Source organism: Belonocnema kinseyi, chromosome 6, assembly GCF_010883055.1.
Source record: "Belonocnema kinseyi isolate 2016_QV_RU_SX_M_011 chromosome 6, B_treatae_v1, whole genome shotgun sequence".
NCBI lineage: Eukaryota > Metazoa > Arthropoda > Insecta > Hymenoptera > Cynipidae > Belonocnema > Belonocnema kinseyi.
The window spans coordinates 90,630,971-90,655,069 of record NC_046662.1 but is presented as its reverse complement, the minus strand read 5'-3'; the positions used below and the strand labels follow the sequence as shown (position 1 = coordinate 90,655,069).

At 38.6% G+C, this 24,099-nt stretch overlaps 1 protein-coding gene across 3 annotated transcripts in view; it reads left to right on the top strand.

The window, feature by feature from the left end:
• LOC117174303 (transcription factor Sp8) overlaps window positions 1–24,099 on the top strand; it is a 57,748-nt gene that overhangs the window by 26,299 nt on the left and 7,350 nt on the right. The window contains exons 2-4 of one of the 3 annotated variants that reach the window (XM_033363284.1): window positions 19,080–20,055; window positions 20,124–22,365; window positions 22,868–22,958. In XM_033363284.1, coding sequence (XP_033219175.1) covers window positions 19,080–20,055; window positions 20,124–20,905 — 1,758 coding nt within the window. In that variant the 3' untranslated portion in view covers window positions 20,906–22,365; window positions 22,868–22,958. Of the gene's footprint in view, window positions 1–792; window positions 1,100–19,079; window positions 20,056–20,123; window positions 22,366–22,867; window positions 22,959–24,099 lie in introns of those variants that run through there. The other 2 variants (XM_033363285.1, XM_033363283.1) reach the window with 2 other exon arrangements.

Genomic DNA, 24,099 nt, shown 5'->3' with positions numbered 1-24,099 from the left:
GTCTCTCCTGTATGTGAGACAAACTAACAATTCTGTTTAAAAACTACAATATATTGTATATTGTAGAGTTACAGCAGATAAGATTGACAAAACAAATATATTTCTCTGCCTTATTCTACTAAAAAGTTACATGTAAACATAAATTTCTTAGCTTCTTTGAAATTTCCATTCTATATTTTCTTAAAAAATAGGACCACCTTAACAAGAAACTCACACCAAGTAAAAAAAAATTTTCTCCTTATAATAAACAACCCTCCAAAACCCAATGAGTCCATCACCCTGTTAAATTACTCGAATTACTCAAAAAAGAGAGAACTAAGGAAACTAATAATTATATCTCTCTGCAAAAAATCCTCGACTCATATTACCTCTACATACTATGTAAAGTATTAAAAGGAAAACGAGGAACGAATCTGCGAAAAAAAAGAACAACTTGACTCAGGAGCGGGAGATAAAAAAGTAGGGGAAGTTGCAAAGAGGCGGGAGAGCTAAGTCGGTGCGCGTGTGTCCCCCCAGCTTGAACATATCTTGGTTGTAAAGTGCGCGCGCATTTCACGGTTAAATTACCGTCCACTGAAGATAACACATTTTGGAGGGGAGCGAAAGTCGAAGTGGGCTTTGCAGAGGGGCGGATTGGGGCGGCGACCTATTCTTCGTAAACCCGCCCCAGAGCTCGGCCCCCTTTTTGCCTGGAGGTCGCGGTAGGCACATTCCCTACTACCAGCCCTACCCGGACGTGTTTCACTGAGGCGAACCCGATCCGTTGCCCGGCAGTCTGTCACGGGGCGAAGAGCGGGAACCACGCTAACCGGTTCCCTAGTAGAAACGTTTTTTTCCACGCGCCCAACATCACCGTCGCTAGTGTTTCATAAGTCGACGATCTACGTATATCGGATTGTGATAAATAAAAGTAATTCCAATTTAAAAACACTGTAGCAAAAGCTTTTCGCTGAATATTTGTTTAAGTTTGCTTCCTCTCGGGGTGCCTGACATCCTGAAAGAGGCCTACCACGAGATGCTGACCGACATGGGACCAGCAGCCGCTGGTCAGCTTTACCCCCAACTACAAACCATCAAGTCACCTATTCATGGTCATGTGGTGAGTGTTAATATCCTTCGATCTAAGTGCTGTGGAAATCAAGAGAGGTGAAGTTACCCATTGGGTTCGTGATAATGAAAAAGTTGATTATTAATTAGCATTGGTAGTACAAGTACCAAGTTATCCGTCGGAAAGTCAATTGTGTCGCAGACCCCGAAATGTGGATAAGCTGAATTGCCCAGCTCCTAGCCTCAGATAGGAATCTTAGTCCCGCCAGTTGAAACCTGGAATCTACCATCTCTAACATCAGGTGCTACTGTCGACTTGTCACCTCTCGAAGGTCCGATCAAGCTGGATAAGATCGACGGTCCTGTCGGCAAATTAGTACCTGCTCCTCAAATGCCACTAGTGTCTTCGAATTAGCTACTTCTTTGTGCGGTGCTGATCCTTATCTTGATTGCCTCTTCGAATGGATAGTCATCGTGTCTATTAACGATGATGGTAAATTTCCTATCAGTAAGATATTTGGGTAATTGCTGGGTTCGTACATCATGGGGATCCTCCCTCTATCGCAGATGATGGTTCCTTGACAAAGAACTTCAGCTGTCCCTGACCAATTGGTATCATCTTATATCCAATTGTACCAACGAGAAATTAAAAATTTTCCTCATCTCTCTGTCAATATCCACTATACCACAACCCTTGATCCCAAAAATTTTAAAAGAATCATAGAATTCTTTCTTACTTACGTTGAAAAAATCCTCTTTTCAACAAAACACCGGCCACTTTCAGGCAATAATCTTTAGTCTTCGGACGTCTTCTGGATAATCCCTGGATTATCCGTTTCTGTTTTGACTGGAACGGTAGTAGGTCCACCCTCATTCTAAATTTGAAAAATCTAAACTGTGGAATCTACTTCTAGTTTCTAGTTCCACTTGCTCTTTATTCCACTCTCACAAAACACGTGTTCGACTTCTCGTTCGAGTTTCTCAAACAGAATTTTATTTTATGACTCGGCATAAGGTCGCTCTCTGAATGATTTACGAGTCGACGTAAAAAAAGTAATTAAATCCGTGGCTTCAAAAAGAGGCATACGAATATTAATTAAGTGCGTAGAAGTCTCCTCTGTGTATACACTGCGCCGAAAATTAATCTTGGTGGAAAGCCCCTGCCACCGGACGTCGCGACACACGTGCGTGTCGCACTTTTTTCGACCTCTTTTGCCGAACCGTCCTTTTCTTCATTATTCCCTCGCCTTAATCCTTGCGTCATCGTCCACCCTTGCGGGACTTTATAATGGCCCGCGGCATGATCCATCGATAACCGATAGACAGTTCGCAGAATTAGAAATAAATCACCTTCTGATGCTCTGAAAAAGCACCTGCTCAGAGATAATTTGATTCCCAAGATCAACTTTTATTATCATCTGTTGACTCTTTCGAAATCTCATCATAACTTTTCATACACTCTGTACAAGTCAACTCTGTACAAGTCTTATAAAGAATAACTTTTCTTATATTAGTCCCTTCAAAAAACAATTTTGTAGCACTTCATTTCGCTAATTTCTTACAGAAAAGCTTTTCTTTTTGCTAGAACAATTTATTCAAGACCTTTTATGAGTTCTTGCAACTGAAAAGATATACCTTTATACTATACTTCCTATTATGGTTCTTAATAAGAACCAGGGATTCGCGCATCGCTGACTTATACTTCATTACTTCTTATTCATGACTTCATACGTCTATAGTTCACCACTCACTCTAATGGTAAAACTTTTAAACTCATAATCTACTTTTAATATCTTTACATTACATATTAGCTAATCTCTCTATTTCCTTACAAATATTATGAATGTCAAGAAAGTTTCAGTTTTTGCTCGAAATTCGAGTAACACTCGAAATGTATCAAGTGTCTTTAGCACAAAGGTTCTTGTGCAAGTTCTCAAGCATCAAAGGAACCCTACCTGTGTCGTTCGAGCCAATTATTTATCTGATCTCCTTTGTGACCCAGAGGATCCACTTGACAGGATGCGTGGGATGCAACATGATCCCTACTTCCTTTCGTCATCCGATGCCACACGTGGAATCCGTGATCTAAATTCAGAAAAATATATTTCTCTTTTTTTACCAACGTTTCGAAAAAAAACCTCATGTAGCTGAATTTGATCGCTGATTTATCAAACAGTTTCTTTTGTGGCCAGATGTTATACTCTGCTAGAAATTCCGCTAGCGTGCAAACACTTAAAAAAAAACTATTTTATTTTAACAGGAATAATATAGGACATCTTTTAAGATTTCCTTTGAAATGTCGTTAAGATGGTAATACTCTTTGACAGAGTTTAGGGCATTTTAGTTGCGTAAAGAGACTTTCCTGTTTTCGAATTTTGGAACTCTCGCTCCACTTCACTCTAGTGGTGGCTTCGGATAATCCTAAAATCCGATTTCACGCTAAAGAGTGTCCTTTTAAAATTCAAGCGTCGCTCTGCTGACATTTTCAAGAGCGACAATAGACTGGAAGCGGACAGAGAGAGCTTGTTCATCCATTCGTTGCACAGTAGGGATCAAAGGGAGCTTGTGGCCTTTTTATGTGACCTAAGCGGGTTACCTGAGGAGCACCTATTTCTGTCTACCGGATGCCCGGAGGATGTCAACCTAATTTGTCTCCGGGTGTTCTTGTTTTCATACCGACCACAGCTTTTTACGAAACATCTAACCTTATTCTCCATTGTCCCAGAAACGATCTGGAAAACGAGGACGGGCCTCCATCAATCTTCAAAACCTTTTCCTTCCGTTCTTTTACTCGAGCAGATTATGGAAAGCTGAAAATTAGTCAAAAATTTTCCACTGATTAAGGGTGAGGGTGGCACCTATTAGACACCACTACATACTTGAGTAGTTTCTTATAGGAATAATTAATTAACTTTAATAATTTTATACAAGTTATAGGATTATATTTCCTGTAGAATATTTTATTATACCATTTATATTATGAGAAAATTCGCGTTATACAGTCTGTACCAGTCTCCTCTTCTTTCAAAATATTTTCAACTGTTATATCGTGTTTAAGTGTAAATTAAACCTTTCGAAACGACCCTCAACTTGTCCCATTTGTAAACGCGATTTCTAAACGGCAGATGTTTAGGGGTGACAAAATGGCCGCTATTCTTCATCCAGGTCCTGGAAAAACCGTTCTTGAGTTATGATTGATCGCTTCAAGCGATTAGGTGTGAATATGTTAGTCAAAAGAATCTATTATTACCATCTTTCAAAAATAAAAAATTCTGAGAATTTAAAAAGTTGGTAAGATTCTCAGTTTGATAAATTAGTTTCTCTGTAAACACGTGTAACTATTGGTCGTCATCACAACGGTAGTTATAGGCAATATCAATAGTCGTGCCTGGCGAACATAAAGTGCCCGACCCACAAGTCAAAGCATCAATTTGGCAGATATATCAGCTGGTCTGTGTGCTTGTACCGAGATTATAATACCAAGTGGAGGTTCGATAATTGAAAAGTGAAGAATTCCCGCTTCTACGTGGCAAACAATGTTCCTCGCGCGCAGCCACGTCGAATTACTGACCATTATCGTGACGTATCATCGCATCGTCATTCAATGAACCAGGCATGGTTATTCAATATAGTCTCGAAACTTACACATGAGAAACAAAGCTGAGGCCTCGATTGAAAAAATGTTAGATAAAAAGACGGTAGTTCAAATACAATTTTTGTTATAACATTCTTTTATCCAAATATAGAAGGAAGAGCTAATTGTAATTGCGGAATTATATCGACTGAGCAAAAAGTTAATTGGACAAAGTATTTTTTGTTCAGGCCAACTTTTATACAACCTATGGTCCTAAACTATTTTTTTATTAAACTTGTTTAACTCGTTAAGTCTATTGTCTACTGTAATCTGATAGAAAAATTTGTTATATTCGAATATCTGAATTTTTTAACGCATATAAAGTAGATTTCGAAGCAAGGTTAGCTTCTTAATGGCATTCTAAGGAAAGATTTCTAATCGTAAAATGTTAAACGGCATTCGTGACCGACACCTTCTCGAATTTATACTATCACAAAATTCTTGCTCCCGCTTTTGCTGTTCGGAGGCCACGAAAGGCACTGTGCGATGACGAAGAACCCACCAGGGGTGCCAACCACCCGTGGCGCGAGCCAAAACACGAAACTCCCCGTTACCGCATTACTGAGGAGTGATTTATCGAGTCGATGATGTGTCCGATTGAGTGTGACGGCTCTCGAGATAAAAAGAGATAGAGATAGTTATTGATATAAGATATCAAGCCCACACTGAGTTAATTTATAAGAGGCATTAGGGCAGGTCAAACAAATTGATTTTCGGTCCTATCAAAATTTCTTCCTTCGTTTAAAAAAGCAATCAATATTTGTATTCAAACGAATGAAATTAAATAAGAAAGCATTATTGAATCTTAATATTCAATTTGTTGTAAAGTAATTGTTATTGAAGCCGCTCATGTAATAACTTTTTAAAACATTCATTACAAGAATGTGAGGGGTATCAGTTGGAGAAAAACGCAATATTTCATTTTAAAAAACCCGGTTCTTGAGAGTTGCATGATAACTGTCAATTCGAAAGTATTGCACAAATATTTTTTACTTCAGGGAAGACCGTCGACAAAAAGTGCGATTTGAGTCTTCTCTCTTATACATATGGTCAGACCCCCAATTTCTTCCAAACGTCCATGGTATATTGAAGCATTACGGAATTATTTACAGAGAAAAATAAAACTCCTCTTCATTTGACATAGTTGGCTTGTTTTCAAGCAAAACTCTTTTTGCTACACCGACAAATGGCATTTAAATAATTAGTAGACTTCTCTAGGACAACAAAAAAATGGTGACGAGAAATTTATTTTCTTTAAAGTAATATATTAGTCAAAAATTATAATGTCTGTTATTAAATTTGATAAGACATTTCTACATTAAAAAAATGGAAAAATTTCGAGTTAACTAAAATCAAAACATAAATTGAGTGTCATTCTGTGTTATAATTTACATATTTGAGGTAAGACAAAATAGATTTTTCCCATCAGGAATAAGGTGACTGTACTATTAATGCCACAACTTTTTAAATCAATAATTAAATCAAATGGAGCGATGTACTGCGGTTTCTGTTGCATAGTGTTTCGTGGCCGATAGCATCGCCAGTATTGCAGCATCACAAATAATTTAAATGGTATTCTCGTCTTCGCGCGAAACTATTAAAATCGCTTCTCGTCGGCGTCAACTATAATCGCGTAAAAATTATCTTTCTCTATTTTTCACTTACACAGTACATTTCAAGACTTGTTGTTAATAGATACCTCTGACTGAACCACTTATATTAACTGCGTATACTTAAAAATTAAAAAAATGTTATTCAAGACAATCAAAGTAAAACACATATAATTTTTCCATTGTAATTAAAAACATTAAAAAAACTTTTATTTGTTGTCTATAGTATAAGTGAACATAAAAAAACTATTTTAAATTATGATATATTCTCTTATTATCAGAAAAATACAGCCCGGAAAATGTAAATGAAAAGTAGTCTCTTCCGGATATAATGAGAACGTGAAAGAAATAACTATACTGATGACAATTATAAGGAGCATACACTTATGAAGAAAATTGCCACGCTTTGTAACGACAGTCACAAATTACGGTAATTTCCTAGCTCGCGTAATATTCCGAAATTCACTTTGTACTCGTTATGACTTCTCATAAATACCTCAGAAGATGTAATTAAATTTTTTGTTTTTAAGAATCCGTCAGTTTTAATCATGAAAATACATGAATATATAAATCACTTTACCATAATTACAGTAATATTTTAATCAATTCAGTGCTGATTTAATGAAAAAGCTTTATCATTGTTTAAAGAATGCTTTTTGAGGATAATGTTTCCTCGGTTTTTATAAAATTTTACTTCTTTAATTATTAATTTATCGTGTTATTATATTATCAATGAAATGCTTATCAATTTTACATCAAAGTATACATATATACATATATAAATATATATCGAAGTCTGGGTTTTAATCTTATCGTGAATTGAATTACGTAATAGAATAGTGATTGTAAGAAGGCAGCGCCCAATCATGCAAACATAGTCACAAACGAGAAACCTTAATTTTCCACATTTCACTCTATCTCGTCATTGCCAAGTCGCGTAATTTGCATTTCGGTGCCTACACATACAGAAACGTGCAGGAGGACGTTATCGTAGTTAATGCTTGAGGCAAGAAATTACGTTCTCGACAAGTTGCATAACTAAACCTATGCGCATTATAAGGCGTCGTTACGTGCTACAGCCTAGGATACAAAATCCGCCTAATCGTGGTTCGTTTAGGTGAGCAATAGTCCGTGGGTCGCTTATGACTTCCGGTCAAACATAATCATTCCAACGTGGACGATATCGCCTCGGGGTTTAAAGCTTCGTTAATTTTACGTCGAGCCATTAATCCTTTACTTTGTTAATCTAACAGGTAACTGGAACTAGGAAAAAAAGAGGCGGCCTTGAATCTTGATTTCGCCTGCAAGACTTCTGAAGGCGCCGAAAAAATCATAGGCTAATTTTTCTGGCGTCATGATCGAAAGGTTTTAATTTGACCACTTTAACTTTGAATGGTAAAAATTTGGGTGCTTCTAATTTTGTAAGCTTCTCAGCTTAGGCCGCTTCCAATTTTGTACCGAAAGTCGGGAGTTCCAATATTAAATACGTTCAACTTCTAAGAGTAGGATTTTGGCCACTTCATCTTTCGAGCGTTTACAATATTGGATATTTCAACTTCAAATACTGCCAACTTCGGACAGTGGGAAATTGTTTTAACTTTCGAGAACTTTAAATTTTGGAGGCGTTACAATTTCGAATAGCATATTTACATAGATATTTGAAGGCTTTCAGTTAGGATGTTTTCTTGAGACGCTCCCAACTTCAAACAGTGGTAAATCGACTATACTTTCCTGTTCAACCCTAGGATAGAAGAAATTCGGACGCTTTCAAGTTTGTATATATCAAACTTTGTACTGTAGAAATTTGAGTGGAAATCACCTTTTAAATTTGCAATCTCTTTTAATTTCGGATACTTCGAAAAGTAGACATTTGACTGCATACAATTTTTGCCACTTTCCGAAGCTTTCAATTTCGGACGTATTCTACTTCGGAAATTTCCAACTTTGGACGACCCATACTCGGCTTCTTCTACAAAAAATCGTTCCTCCATGAATGGCGAATTGAACCTTTAGCTCTTCTAATAAGATAAAGAAGTTTCATTTGAGGAAATGGGACTTATTGAGATACTTTTGAAAACATCACGAAAGAAGGAAATGGGTGCGTGTAATTTATTTATAAGGTTCTCTTATTTACCATGTATGTGGAATAATATCAGCTATAGAGTTTCTTGGTCGACCCCAAATGTAGCTCCCACGGCTCAGTTGGCCACTAAATCCCGAAACAATAAATCTGCGAAAGTGGAGTCACCCTCTTATGGGGTTCTTATACAGGGATGATGTCCTCAGGGGGTGGCCTAATATGTCACAGTCTGTTGCAGTGATCTGGAGCGAACCCTATTGGGGGTCACGGGGACGAGTGAGGGCGGTTTATGGGGATATGTGCTCCTAATGGAGTGATTTAATAGCGATGATCTGATAAACCACTGGCGTACTTGCTCGCGTTGATCGAATCAAATGAAGAAGCTTTGACTGCAACGCTATTAAGAGCTTTCTAATTAATCAATGGAAGTGTAAACAAACTAGAAAATTAATTAATAATGTTTTTTTAATCGCCAAGTACTATATTCAGTTATTTATCTTTGAAGTTATTTGAAATTATTATCAAACAGTCTTATAGGCTTATTAAAAAAAAAACTGATTTATTAATTGGAATCTGATATTTATTTCTTACTCAATTCTTAGACTCATCGACTCTTTAAACAGGATTTCTCCCTGAAAAAAATGTCTCAACAAAATGAAAACGTTTCGAGTGATATATTAGCTCCTCTAACCCTCTAACCACGTTTTACAAACCACGTTCGTCATCACCTCCACAAGCGTTTCGTTTCCATAATGCACACATGTGCGTAGTCTCTCACAAATGCAGTGCGGCAACGTGAATCCTCCCAGAGTGCAATGAAGCTATAAATTCTGTACGCTCAAGGAGAGAAGACATGCGAACCAATTTGCTTGCGAGTTGAGAGTACACTCGATGCTAGTATACTCAACGCCAAGTAAAACTCAAATATGCAATAATTATCAACTATAGTCGATATTCCGAGGTGTGTTTGAGTGACCGCAGGTGCTCACCGCAACCTCGCTCATACCTATGTTTGTATGCGTGTGTTTCCAGTTAGAATTGCAAATCTCAACGATGTGCTTGAACACGCGATTTGTTTATTTATTCTGCGCGTACATGCTGGACGGCTTTTTTAACGCGTCGATCTTTCATATCGTGTTTTTAAAAGGACGAACTGACATTTTAAAAAAAAACACAAAAATATATATAAATCTCCAATAAGCAAAAGTTGTTCAATTATTCTTCCATTTACAGACAAACGTATTTTTTAGGTGCTATCATTTCAGAATAATTTGTTATCCTTTAGTATGGATATATAGCATCATCGGGATTTAATTTCAAGTAAGAAACTATAGAATTGACCAAACAGTGAGAAATTAAAGTAAATGAACCTTGCGTTTCTGGCAGCAAAGAGCTTTTACCACACAGCATCAGCATAATACCTATAATCGCCCTGACCATAATTCATATTGTTGGGAAAATCATGTATTTTTCGTCTCGTTACATGTTTGGTGCAAATACACCATGGTTCGTGTAAAAACAATTTCGCGTAAAGAGCAATCGAACTTAAATGTGGACTATACACTCCTCAGCCTAAATGACACATTCTGCTAAACAAAGACATTGCCGAAGAATACTTAAAAACTGTTTTTGAAGTAAGCAAATAACTGATATAAATATCCTGATTCAAGTTTTTGTCCTTTAATTCAATAACAAAGAGACTTATATTTCTAGAATTGATTTTAGAATTCAGATTTGGACGAAATAATCTTTTTAAATGATTAATAAGGGGTAGATCGAAGTTTAATCTTGAAGCATGATTTCTTGGGGAAGAATGGCACAAACGTCTGCAGTGATTTGTCAGTCTTTTGACTTTCGATGGGAACTAGTTGTTACTCAACAACAACCACGGTGCACCTGTCCGCGAAGCGATGAACGAGCATGACTGACTGACAAGCATGATTTAGTGCCAGTTTGGTACTCCGCCGCTATTTGTAACACTTCGCTAAAACCATACTGTGTTATTATGACTACGTATGGAGATTTCTATGTTACCTTCTCATCTCTACAAATAGCCTTGTTCACTCACTTAACCCCTGTGGCCTGCCTTAAGTTACTACGGCGCTTTTCCGTCGATTTATTCTATCATCCCTTCATTCCGCTTTTTAAATTCATCAAAAATTGAGGGCTTAAACTGAGCGAAACTGAAATTATCAGTTTGTTTTATCGTACATCACGCTACAATTTCTCTGATTCTAAGAAACCTTAAATCATTAATCATACCTTAAACGTTAAATTACATATTTTACAATTTAAAATTATCTAAATACGCAACAAGCGTTTAAATCAAACTTGTTCAATTTTGTATGCTTCCATTTTAAACAATGCAATTAATAAATTTACCCCTTTCAATTTGTAATCTTAAAAATAAACAGTTTTAAAAAATATAATTTAAAAATATTAGATCATTTATAATTTTACAATTGGTTGATTCTCAAATTTAGACATTTTTGTATAATACGTTTTAGCAAAACATCATTGTTACATTTTAAATTCCGTGTTCAGTTTCGCCTAAATTCCGTGATCGTAGCAAAATATTTTTGGTGAGATCAGGAAAAATTTCACAAAAATTCGTTGAGGGCAGACCCAATAATTTGGATGTGTCTAGTGTAGACACTTCGAATTTAAAAATATTTAGTTTTTAATATTTAAATCTAAAATTCTTAAGAGCTTAATTTCAAATTATGGGTTGTCAGACGAACAAAGTAAACGTGTATTTTAAATAACTTAATTGAACTTTATTTAATTTGTACATGTATAAGTTAAAATTTCTCCAGTTTGAATAAAAGAAATATATGACATCATTTTTTTATTATAAAAAATCATACTTTTTAGATCGTTTCAAAATTGTACAGTTTTGCCTTTTGAACGAGTTTGAAAGATTTGGAAAACTACAGTTTTTTCATCCTTTGACCAGAAGAAAAAGGTTTTTAATGTTTTAAATTTGAAAACCGAACAGAATTTCTTTATGTTTTCATGAAATAATTCGATATATTTCAGCATTTTCACGTAAGCCTTACGCTAGTTTACAAAAAAACAACAACTTTTAGTTTTGATTTAATTACTTTATCTAATTCTGTAGTCTCACATTCAAAAATTAAAATGTTTGAATATAAAATAATTTTAAAAGACAATTTTACAGAGATTTGATCAATAGTTACTCTGTGTACTTTGCAATTCGAAATAATCAAAATAACCGTTCCTTAATTCTTTAAAATAGAAGTAGATAATTTATTTACCTAAAAATAGACCAAAATAATGTAAATTTCAAAATATTCAAAACATCTTAACTGCTCCTTTGGGCCTTTTCGACTCTTTTTATATTTATCTTTTTTACTTCTAGCTGCATAATTAATTGCGTACTCTATTGTCGTCGATCGCGTCGGTGCAGGAAACTCGTAATAAATTTATAAACTCGCGAGTGGCCTTTCAGAGAACCGTTAGAGATCAGCCGAGTCCTTTACGTCTCATAAACTTTGCTCGCGACTAAATTACGATCGCGGCACTAGCTGCCGGCTTGTATGCAGTGTCGATGCTTCTTCCATAAATACGACAAATAAATAATAACACCGGGTCGAGGGAGATCGACGTGTGGGGTCGCAACTTTTGCGATAATGGCAATTTAATTTTGTCCTCGAGGACAAAATTTCTTTTGGTCTGCCGCTATTTCCAAAATTATGAACGTGAAACACACTAATCATAGCTCTAAAAGCCAAGACAATAATTAATGTACACCAATTCTTGCATAAAAACATCTCTTCTTTTGTACAGCTCACATAAAGATTCTGGAAGAAACATAACCTGCTAACGCTAGATTCTATAATTAAACTATGATATTAATTTAATTATTCCAGTAATAAATGTCTTTAATCTGCATTTTTTTAGCGATTCTAAGAAATTATTATCTTTTTTCCTATTATAATAATCGCCTGGATATTTTTGTACCTTGCCGAAAGCCCTCTTTTCACACTTTTGCAACTTCTTTTGATCCAAGCCACTGCATATTTGATATCACCTTCGTTTATATGCTAATATCATCTAATTTATTTCCGTATAATTTCACCCGAGCACTCCTCGCCGGCAATATTTACACGTCCCTTGGATCCAGCTCCGCCTAATTGAAAGAATACCGCCGTATAGACCACCGGGTTATTTCAACAATAATATTTGCAAAATACACAAGAAATTATTCCAAAATCCTTTTAAAATGTACATAGTTGAAAAATAATTAATAATACCAGGAGATGTGTTCCCAACAACAATTGAACATTTTAGAGTATTTTTTTCTTTATACTTCAAGTGCAGAAAAGCGAAAGTGTCTGTCAGATGTAAGAATAGGCCGTAAGTAGTTGGCCAATAAATCTTGTCAAAAGTAACAAATAATCATAAGAGTGTATATTTGGATCCAAGAGGCCTTTCACTCTACCGAAACAATTTCAGCCCTCAAACGAGCAGTCAGAGGAACAGAATGGTTAAATGAGCCGTATCAGTGATACGTACAAGATCGTTAATAAATAAGAGCCCTTCGCGGCTACCTACGCGAACCATGAACGACCGCCAAGGGCAATTCCTTCTATATGCTAATGTACAGCTTCTGATATACTCCACTTTACGCCTTAGTCCCACTTCTTTTTCTCGGCATCGTTTACCCTACCCCATGGTGTCGACGTCGTTCTTTGACTTACCGGCTTCTCACGCTCTTAAACAAATTAATGATCCGCCCAGAAAAAGAACTATTGTGTGACGTTATTGATTACTTCAAATGAGTGGTAGTAGATTTCGAACTCCAATCAAATGCACTATGTTTGAACAGAGCATACTTATTTAATTAATCTTCACCAGAGGTTTCCAAATTCAAATAGATTCGAGAGACAAACCTAGATAAAGGATCCAGCACTCGAGGCATTAATTGGCTCCAGAATTTTATGATCCACTAAATTACCCCATGCAAATTCACCGCTTCGGACCTCGCCAAGTAATATAGGCGCGTATACCTTGAGGATTTACTGCGCTCTCATTATCCTAATGAAGACGTAACGCCTGAAAAACGGTTTAGATTTTTACTAAAAGCGATTGCTCATGAAAATATCTCCTTGCGAATCTTTTGTAGCGAAACAACTTTATTTATAATACCTGTCTATTTAAATATTTATATTTAGTTTTTTATTTATATGCAGTTTCTTTCTCTTCAATTTTTATTCTATCAATGATTGACTCTGAAACAAGCATGCATTATAATGTATGCAATAAGTGTAATTTAAATGATATTGTCTCCTTAATCGCAATCTCACAATTATTTTGAAACTACCATGACCAGTATCCCGATAACCATATATTAAAGTGGTGAATAGTATGATCGGAAAAGTATATTCATATGAGAATACAAAATAGCAAAGTTTAAAAAAGTTAATTTAAAAAGTTTTTCGAAAATGCTTATTACTGCCATAAAGCTGACTTAAATGCCTTTCTAAATTAATAATCTTAAAGACGATTTGGTTTTGATTTCGTAGAATAATCTGCATTTGAAAAATGCGTTTGTGACCATACATTATGGTGGCGAATGGTTTGTCTTGTAAAATTTGGTCATCCTGAACTGTAAAATAGGTTTTAAAGGGGTAGATAAAATTCAACAATTTAATGGTCACTGCTTTGAAACGGAACCCCTAATATTTGGTCTACAGTTGAAACATTTCATGAAAAATTGACAACTGGAGTCTTCCAGGGCAATGAAATTGGTATTCGAAATTCCTGAAAATCTTGAATGGATCGCTAACTGATTCACTCAAAGAGGAAAAGAGAAATTCTCTTTTTTGAAGTGTACAGAAGGTCGAGGGGGTGTATCCACGTTAACTGGCCACGAGTTATAGCCAGGCGGTAATACCCGCTTAATATTCAACGCCGGCAGCGCGACAGATTTACGAGTGCTAATGAATTGGCAGCCTTGTCTCTCCATTTCTTATTCTCTCTCTTTTCACACGTTTCTTCTTTTCTACGCGACAAACTCACAGTGTCTAATTGACATCTAGATTCTAGACCACCTTAAGTCTCCATTGCTATAAATGAAAAAAAAATTCCAATTCATTTTCATTCGTACTTCCTTATACCCGGAAATCGTTAAGTCGCTTACTATTTCGTACATTGTGAAGGTTTTCTATCTTTTGGAGAAGCTGCCTGGGAACAACGACAAAGAGCATGATGATGATGATGATGATGATGATGACGATAATGATGATGATGCTGTTGATGATGATGAAGAAGAAGCCCTCAGTCCCTAGATAGCCGAATAAATCTCGCCAGCTCCCTGTTTTGTTGCCCCGGGCCAGAGCAACCCATCGGTATACTTAGGTTACAAGATCCCAGGCCTTTCGTAACGCGTCTCACGAAAACATAGAAAGAGTGTGTGCTTCTTTCGCCATGGATTTAATTAAAAAACATAATTTAGACTGGAGAATATCAGGTAGCTGCGCTCTGGTGGGAATTAACGGAGGCTTCGGGCGCCCGGATCGGTCCGAGGGTCACTCATGAATAAAATTATTAATTCTGACTACCTCCACAAAGTCTCGTCCCCTGCGTTTCGCGACTAAGCTCCTACCTTTATCGGTGAGCCAACGCAAACTAGTATCGAATGTTATTTTTTCTTTATCGGGTATATTAGTCTTCCCAGGCAATATCAAAGCGGCAATTGTTAGATGAGTTGGCTCATTTGGATGAAGAAGATCTTCACGACTTTTTTCATCTCTATTTAATATTTTTTGCCCCTAGTATCATAAATCCATGTTTGTTTTTCGAATGGTTTGTTGGCGTAATTATGACTGGGAAACTTTTTTCCTGGTGCTTGTTGTGTGCGAAAAAATAAATGGAATCGCGACTATTTGAAACGCATGACCGATCTTGGGGCATGGTAAGGGACTTAAAAATCCATTTGTCCGCATGGCTGTCGCGAAAGGAAGCAGCTAAGATTAAAGATGCCGACAGCAAGGAAGAGTTGCCAAGTTGCTCGTGACACGGGAGTGTCTTGCGATTGCCTTTGAATGTTATGGAAAGATAAACAGTGAAACTAGTTTAAAACAACCTGTTTCCTGTATAGAAAGTATTCCCTGAAGATTAGCCAATCCGTGAAACCTCTCTAGTTATGATTATCAAGAATTTATAAGGAGATTTTAAAATTCGCAAAAAATTTCACCTGAGAGTGAAACGACTTTATAAGCCCTAGTGTTCGGAGATTATAAAAGAGGAGTTTGTTAACATAATCGCGGTATAATTGTTTTCGAAACCGAAGCAGTGCCGACTATTGTTTGCCCTGCCGCCAACTTATCAACGTAAATGCATGTGGCTGGTTGCATGCGTTTTCTGATAAACAAATAATTAGCATTAAAAGTAACCTGCATTCTTCTTATCAGCCAATCGCTCTTCCTTGCCTCAGTCCTCTTGGTAAATTCTTGGAACTGAACTTTTCCTATCAAGGGCTCTATATCTAGTCTACATGAATTCATATCTCCTATAAGAATATCGATTCGAGTAATTGCAGGCGCTATATTGAAATGTCAAAAAATTAATTTATGCCCTGGAGTTATTTTTAAGCATCTATAGTTTATGCAACGTTAAATGCATCATTATTCTTAATTCATTGACTAAGTGGTTCAGTATGGGAGGCCTCCAATTTGTCAAACATAAGTACGAAAATTCGTTTGTTGAAAAATGGACAAAAATAAAAATCTGGAATGTAGATTTCATGAAATAATGTATATTCAGCAGAGTTGATAGTAGTTGAAAGGTGTCAAAGACGTCAGATGTGGTTAACCTCGAAAACCAGTCGTTGTTTAGTTACCCTTTCGGTTTACCTTGTTCGCACCCTCGCACTGTCAGCTTTCGTCAGTCTGTCAGTCTCTCATCCGTCCCCTCTGACCCCTTATTGCACCCGCCTCAAACAACCACCCGCACAGCTGTGACGTGATGTTTGACCGTCAAGATCAATCATCAAAAATAAATTCAATAAACTAACAAAAAATCATGATTGATTATAAAATACTCAATCGAAAATTTGACACTAATGAGGCCTGATAAAAATCGTTATAAGTAGCTGATCAAAAATCGTAAATCATATAATAAATAGTTTGCTTTATGGATCTGATAGCTGCTATAAAGACGCCACTTATGAATATTTCCAAGTCGTTTACATCACTTAGCACCCACAACCCCTCAAAACACGGACCAGTACACGAAGTTAGTTCCTGGAAGATGGAGATCGCGAGAGAAAAAGAGAGAAGGAAGAAGAGAGGGAAGATGGTCAAGCTCCCTGGTTTTAATTTATGCGCGGTATGGCCCGAGGCGTTATTAGTCCTAGCTGGGTACGATGGGCGTGACGTCACGCGGCTAAAACAAAGGATCCAGCCCGCACCCACTCCACTCTGCTTCGCCTTTTAACTGTGCCGACAGTGTCGAGAAGTAAGAAACCTGCATAGTCAATCTTAGTCATAATTTTCGTTCGGCACTTCACTCTCCTAGTAGCTCATAAGGCTCCGATCGTTCTTTTCGCTACACAGCCATTGATAATCGTTACGGGACTTGAGATGTTCACTGTTGGGTCGATTAGATACTATTTTCCATCTTGATTTATTGCTCAACTTTATCCTCGTTCAGAATCCTTTTCGTATTTATTTTGATAGCTGATGTATATAAAAATAATTTAAATTTTAAACGATACAAACTACTTTTAGCTATTCCATCCCGTTTCCTAAGATAAAAAATTTCACAATGTGAGATTGAAAAATATATAATTGCAGCACTAGCTCTAAATCCGGATGTGTTGAAAAAGAAATTTCTCTTTAAAGGCGTTTAAAGTCTAAAGACTCTAAAGCATAGGCGACTTGAAGGGCAGTGATAATTGACGTGTAGAAGGGTAGCATTGCTCGCGAGATTGTTGACTCACGCTCACTACCGCCACTCGATAACAAGTCCTTTTCGTTCTGCGTGCAATAATAATTACAGAGACCGTTGCCTCTGGCCAGCATTGGACTAATCAATAACCCTATTAACGCACTGGACTGGACTCGCACTCATTAACTTATAATCCTAGTAATATTCGCAAGATGGCAATCCTTTCTATATCATTTAAGCCTATACTTTCAATTGAAATTTTAGAGTTTCGTCATATATAATTTATCCTTCAGTAGACTTGAAGATCACGCTGTTGAATATCTAGGGACATATTGGCCAATATCAATTTTTGATTTGGTTCTTTGAGCAGGGCTCTTAACCGATGATAGATATTCTTTAGATGACAAAGGAGTTCTTCTTGATGGGTGATCGGCATATCCGGAAGGCTAATTGAGAGATGTCGTTGTCTTTAGAGAGTCCATCGTATTGTTCGTCCGGATCAATAACCTACCCTTCCTATAAACCTACACCCAGCGAGCTTCAGAGGGCGTGGCTCATACAGCAGCCGCGATACGCACTCCCTCTACCCCCGAAACTCCACCTTTTCCACTACGTGAATCGAGGGAGATTTTGCTTTCCTTCCTTCAGAGGGGATGCGCAAGGATGCTTACTCAGTCACCAATGAGCAAGCGTCGAAACTCACCCTTCGGTGTTTCATCACTTCAGCCACAACCACTATCCAGAAGGTGAAATGATAAACTCTGACCTTCTTCACTGTACCTTAAACTGAAACTTCTTGCACCCTCATTTGAAATTCGCTAAACCCTTTTTTAGTTCTATCACTCCATCATTTTTTTTTCATTTAGATAATATAGATAAAAGAGATTGACATTCATACAGCTTTTACACCTTCCTCCCTTTACAGTAAAAACCTATCCTGTTTGTTCAAAGGGTGATCATGTACGAACGGCGTCCTTTATCGGTGTTGGTGCGACATTGGACCGTGTGGGGGCGTGTCGCCTCGATGGCGCCGGCTGCTAATGGCCGCGGGCCTCCAGACTTTAATTTCCTGCTGCTTCCGCGGACCCTGTGCTTTACCTTTCTGTTCGAAGCTACTTGGCTCTCTCCATCTCACTCACTTCGGCCCATTCAAACCCTGCCACATCGTTCTCACACCACCGTCCTTTTTTTGGTAGCCGCTGACAGGCTCAACCGAGGTCCTTGGTGAATTTACGACAATTTGCATGAAACGATTTTCGACGAGCTTGCTCGGTGTGCCCCGGCCTCATTACCTCCCGAGTCTAGAAAGTTGGTTTTGCCCCTTTGAAACTTGAATCTGAGACTTTGTTAGTCGAGTTTGCTTACTAGTCGATGCTTTATCTGATTACGACATCAGGATTTGCATGAAACTGGCCTTGATGGGCTCAATCGACCTGCCTTGGGTTTCATTACCTCAGGAAGCCTATCTCCGATCTCTCTAGGCTAGGAGTGCGCCAATTTTGTGTCATTATGCAATCTCGGGACAGTACTTTTGCCTTTTAAGGACTACGAGAACAAAGGCTACGGCATCAGCTTTTTAAATGATTAAGCCGCCATTATGGGTACCTACCTACCTACCGATATTAGTTTAGGATAAATTTTGGGAATTATTATGAGGTTCCTAATGTCATGAAATTTAGAATTCATTGTCTCAAATCTAATGATGATCAAAATTATTTTGTCTATTTCTAGAATATTTAACTGAGTTTTCATAATCAATTTGATTAACGTGTGAATTTTTCTTGTGTTACAGGATCATCCCGGACTTAGGGGTACACCTCTAGCGATGCTGGCAGCGCAATGCAACAAACTGAGCAGCAAGAGCCCCCCGCCGTTGGCAGACGCAGCGGTAGGGAAGGGTTTTCACCCCTGGAAAAAGAGTCCGCAGAGCAGCGGGAGTTCACCGCAGCACACTGGCGGAAGTGGCTCCGGATGCACAACTACTGGTGTCACGCAGAGACCTACAGCTACCAGCAGCGCCGGAAGCACCGGTGGTTATGCCAGAGCACCAGTGACGTCCTGCGCCTCAACGGCGCCACAATACGGTAGCGATCTCTACTTCCCGGGCACGGCGAGTGCTCAACCTGCTAGTGACCCACATCACCATCAGAGCAGTATCCTCGGCAAGGTCGAAGGGGCCACCTTGGGTTCAGTCTACGGAAGACATCCCTACGAATCCTGGCCTTTTAACACTATGACAGGTGCCACGCATGGGGGAATTAAAGCCGGCGATGGCTGGTGGGATGTTCATGGAGCAGCTACTGGTGGTTGGTTAGACGTGAGTGGAACCGTGGGCGTTGGAGTACATGCTGCTCAAATGGCTAACTATTCAGCTGACTACTCGAGCCTAGCCCTAGCTGGTAATCACCTACTCACGTCTGCAACCTCCGGACACAATCTCCTTCAAGACACCTACAAATCTATGTTACCGGGTGGACCGCCTGGTTTCGGACTACATCATCATGCAGCTGCGGGCGGAGGTGGTGCTGGTAGTCCTCAAGGTGGCGGAACTGGTGGTGGCAATGTCAGTCAAGCCCCTTCGCCCCGCTCCCAGAGACGGTACACCGGCAGAGCAACCTGCGACTGCCCTAACTGCCAAGAAGCTGAGCGACTGGGACCCGCTGGCGTTCACCTTCGGAAGAAGAACATCCACAGCTGCCACATTCCTGGTTGCGGCAAGGTCTACGGGAAGACGTCTCATCTTAAGGCCCACTTGCGGTGGCATACTGGTGAGCGACCGTTTGTTTGCAACTGGCTTTTCTGTGGCAAGCGGTTCACACGTTCGGATGAATTGCAGCGGCACCTTCGAACCCACACCGGCGAAAAGAGATTCGCCTGCCCGGTCTGCAACAAGCGGTTCATGCGCAGCGATCATCTCGCGAAGCACGTCAAGACGCACAGCAGCAGCAGCAGCAGCGGCAGCAAGGGCAAGGGGGGAGCGGGGAGCTCGTCGGCCGAGTCCTGCTCCGACAGCGAGGACAACGGGAGTCAGCAGAGTCCCACTTCCAGCTCGGTACCACCGCCTCCGCCACCGGCTCAGGGTCCGCAGGCCCTGGGGGCGGGAGCGGGACAGGACACCAACACCCAGACCAACACCAACAGTCTGTCGCATCAGCCGACAACGCCCATGACCCCAATGCAGATGACCCCGCCACCTCTAACCCCACACCATCCCCACCACCCGCATCTCCCGCCTCTAATGCACCATCCTCATCATCACGCATCCGTACCACACCATCATCCACACGCGGGGATGAGCATGCACTGAGCCCGGTGGGGCCCGGATCCGGTGGCTGCAATAACGGTTCAACGGCACTGGGCTCCCCCCTATCCTACCCCCTAAACCTTAACATGATGCATCAACAACAAAATCACTCACTCAATTCTCCTTCCCAGTCCCATCTTCACAATCATCATCAGCATCAATCCCATCATCATTCCCATCAACACCAGCACCATCATCAGCAATCGCGTCAAAACAATTCCTATACGGTATCGCAAAATCCCGGTAATCCTGGCACTCCAGGGACCGCGCAGACTCCCTCACCCTCGTCCCCGGCGCCTGTACATAGTCTCTAGGCCGAAATCTCCCCGTGCTACCCCAGCACTCTAATGTACGAATCACCGATCGTTAACGTGTAAATACTTATACATAGTGAGCGCGAGAGAGTACGAAATGATATTATATTGAAGCGATCATATAATATTGTATAAAGGATAAAAATAGAGAGAAAGGTTATACACATCCCTGTGCACGCAGACACAGATACACTTAAACCTCCCGTCCAAAGTCAAAAAGCTTATTTACACCAGCAACAATTTTTGCTACGGTAGCTTTACATCTCGGCAAGTTTTATCATGGTAGCTTTCTATGATACCACTTTCTACCATGGTACAGTATTGCCAAGTTTCTGCACTTTAAATAATCTTAGTAATTCTGCACCCTAGCGGAACTTTACATGATGGAAACCCATCTTAGACATTTTTGCAACCAGTTTCTGCTCATGGCAGCCTTAGAGAATTTAATAAAACTTGCCCAGACGTAAACCCATCGTGGCTTTTGTAACGTCGCAGTTTCTGCAGCAGTGTAAAAAGGCGCAAAATCTTTCGTGAAGACATTTGCGTTTGTAATTCAAAAGAAATACATCCTTTTGAAACAGGAAATCTCTAATTTTAGAGGAGAACTCTCCTGCTTCAAGAGAGTGACCCACAATCGCAAATGTCTCTTTCATCTAGGAGACCAATAGAGATCCAGAAATCAATGTTTTAGAATCAAAGTGCAGTAGTTTGGTTTTGAAAATTTACTATTCGAAAAATTCTTATCGTGGGTTTTCAATAAAAAATCTACTAGTATTCATTCCAAACTTTGTATCTCTATTTTTCTTACAGTAGATTTGAAAATTGGACAGGATGTTGTACCATACACCGACTACGTTCCCCCGGAAGTCCCCACGCGAACACCGGAAATACGATCGTCGGTCAAGTTACAAACGTTCGACTCGATGCGAATCCAATATCTCTCGAGTCAGTTATCAGTATCAATTCGACTGAATTAATGTTTCAATAATTTCCTCGAGTCTGGCGTTTGAAACTTGGACTCGTACGGACCCCATATCACCCTTTCAAGTCTAGTATCTTACTATTAATTAATTATTATTAATTATTATTAATTATTATTACTAGAGTATTATTATTATGAAGATTATAAATTCATTTTAAAGAGATACAGAGAAAAATAAACGATGCTTTTGTCAGTAAAACCAAGTCACGGCACTAGATTTCATTTGATCATAACCCTTTCCCACGTCTAACGGACGATCCGGTCGTCTCGCGGTATCGTTCGTCCTCGTCAACTGATAACAACGAGTACTCGTCATGGCCTTGACGAAGTCTCCTCGCTTGACCCTTGCTCTTGTTACTGCTGTTCTCATCGATTCGACGCTACTGGATGCCGTTCAACAAAGAAAAAGACATCACCTTTTTCGGATGGACCATAGAAAATTAAAATGCTAAAATTTTCCGAGATCTTTTGCCAAAACGTAAGTGTCCTCTGCTCTTCTTCAACCCAATACCCACTTCAAGGGAATTGTTATCTCTCTTACAAACTTCTTGCACTCACCAAAGATAAACTCCTTCCCTCTGAAAAAACTGGTTTTACTTGTTTTCTGGATTGCAATTTAGACTTGATTTAGAGCACGTAATAATTGCACTTGATATTAAAATTCTGGTTTGTGGTAAAAAAATAAAATGTCGTGGGATTTGTCAATGTCAACTTTAATCGCGAATTTCAAACGATATTCTGAGTGGATTCACGAGTGGGATGAGTAAGGATCACATGACGACGTTCGCAGTAGAAAAAAATGTAATTCACAGCCTTTCACGTAGAACGTTGCGCCTAATGCAACGAATCCGCGGGGCAATAAAAACCAAAAGAGGGGATGGGGTTCCTGCGGCTGCAATATCGCACGGGCCGTTAGGTCCCGACTCTTCCGAGCCATGAAATGTCCCGTCATAACATCAGCCCCCTTCCAATCTCCATAGTGCTTCATCTCCCTCTTCGTATCAGGCTCCCCAGCAGCAGCACGGATGTCGGATGCACAACCAGTCTCACGCTGATATGTCATTGAGAAAGGTTTGTATTTCTAAATGATTTCAACCACTCCAACCATTTTTATAGTCCACGCCGCAAATGGCTCTCGAGGAAATAAAAAAATGTAAGGCCATATAAAAAGTTCGGACAAATTACTGAAGATCTCGTAGTTTTTTTGGGGTGTAACTATTTTTATTTTGCTATATGAAAATTTTTTTAATCTAAAGTTTAAGCTTGAAATTTTTTTGCAAATAAACGTAAAATACTCTCAAAAATGGTCAATGTTAAACCTCAATTATATAATGAGTGCAGAAAGTATCGTACAAGAATGATACAAAGAGAAATTATCATACAAACATAAAATATCATAGAAAAGCAATAAATCAATTGGAATTACAGTCAGAAAAAAATTCTTTATGAAAAAAGTTGTTTTTTGGGATATATATGAAAACGTTGTGAATTTACACCATTTTTGGTAAATTCGAATGAATATATGATTGGCCTAACCGAACTTTTTGGCTGAATCAACCAGATGCTCCATCTACGAAAAGATTTGATAAAAACAACCAAAGCGTTGATTTCGATCAACGGAATATTTGGTTGACCATATAATAATCATACTCAATGGATGAATCAAAGAAACATTTTATTGATTCAAGAAATTCGTTTTTTGAGTTTATCGAAACAATATATTATAATAATTCATATAAGTAATACAAATGCATATTTGTAAAAGAATTTGCGCATAAATTATGAATATAAAAAAAAACTTTCAAGCATGGGTGCTGGTAAAATTTAAATTTGACAATTGAGGAATTTGCAGAATTCAGGGGTGGTGTTCAAAAAAGATGTGAGCGCCATCTTCATAAAAATGAGATTATTGGCTCAAAAGAAAAATAATAAATTCCTATACAGATTGTGAGAGAAGAGTTTCTTGATATTTTTGAAACTTATTGGGCAAGTCCCTCGATTTTCATGGAAATTTTGTGGTTTTTCTTTTTAAATTAAAAAAAGGGGCCCTTATGGAACGTCATCCTCGATTGTCTTTATACAATTAATAATCTTAAAGAAAGAATTTACTTACAGTACGGAATTATCAGTCATTTCATCAAGGGCCGTTCAAAAAATACTTAACGCCTTTTGAACATTTTCAAACCATTAATTCCCCATCTGAAGCAGTGTA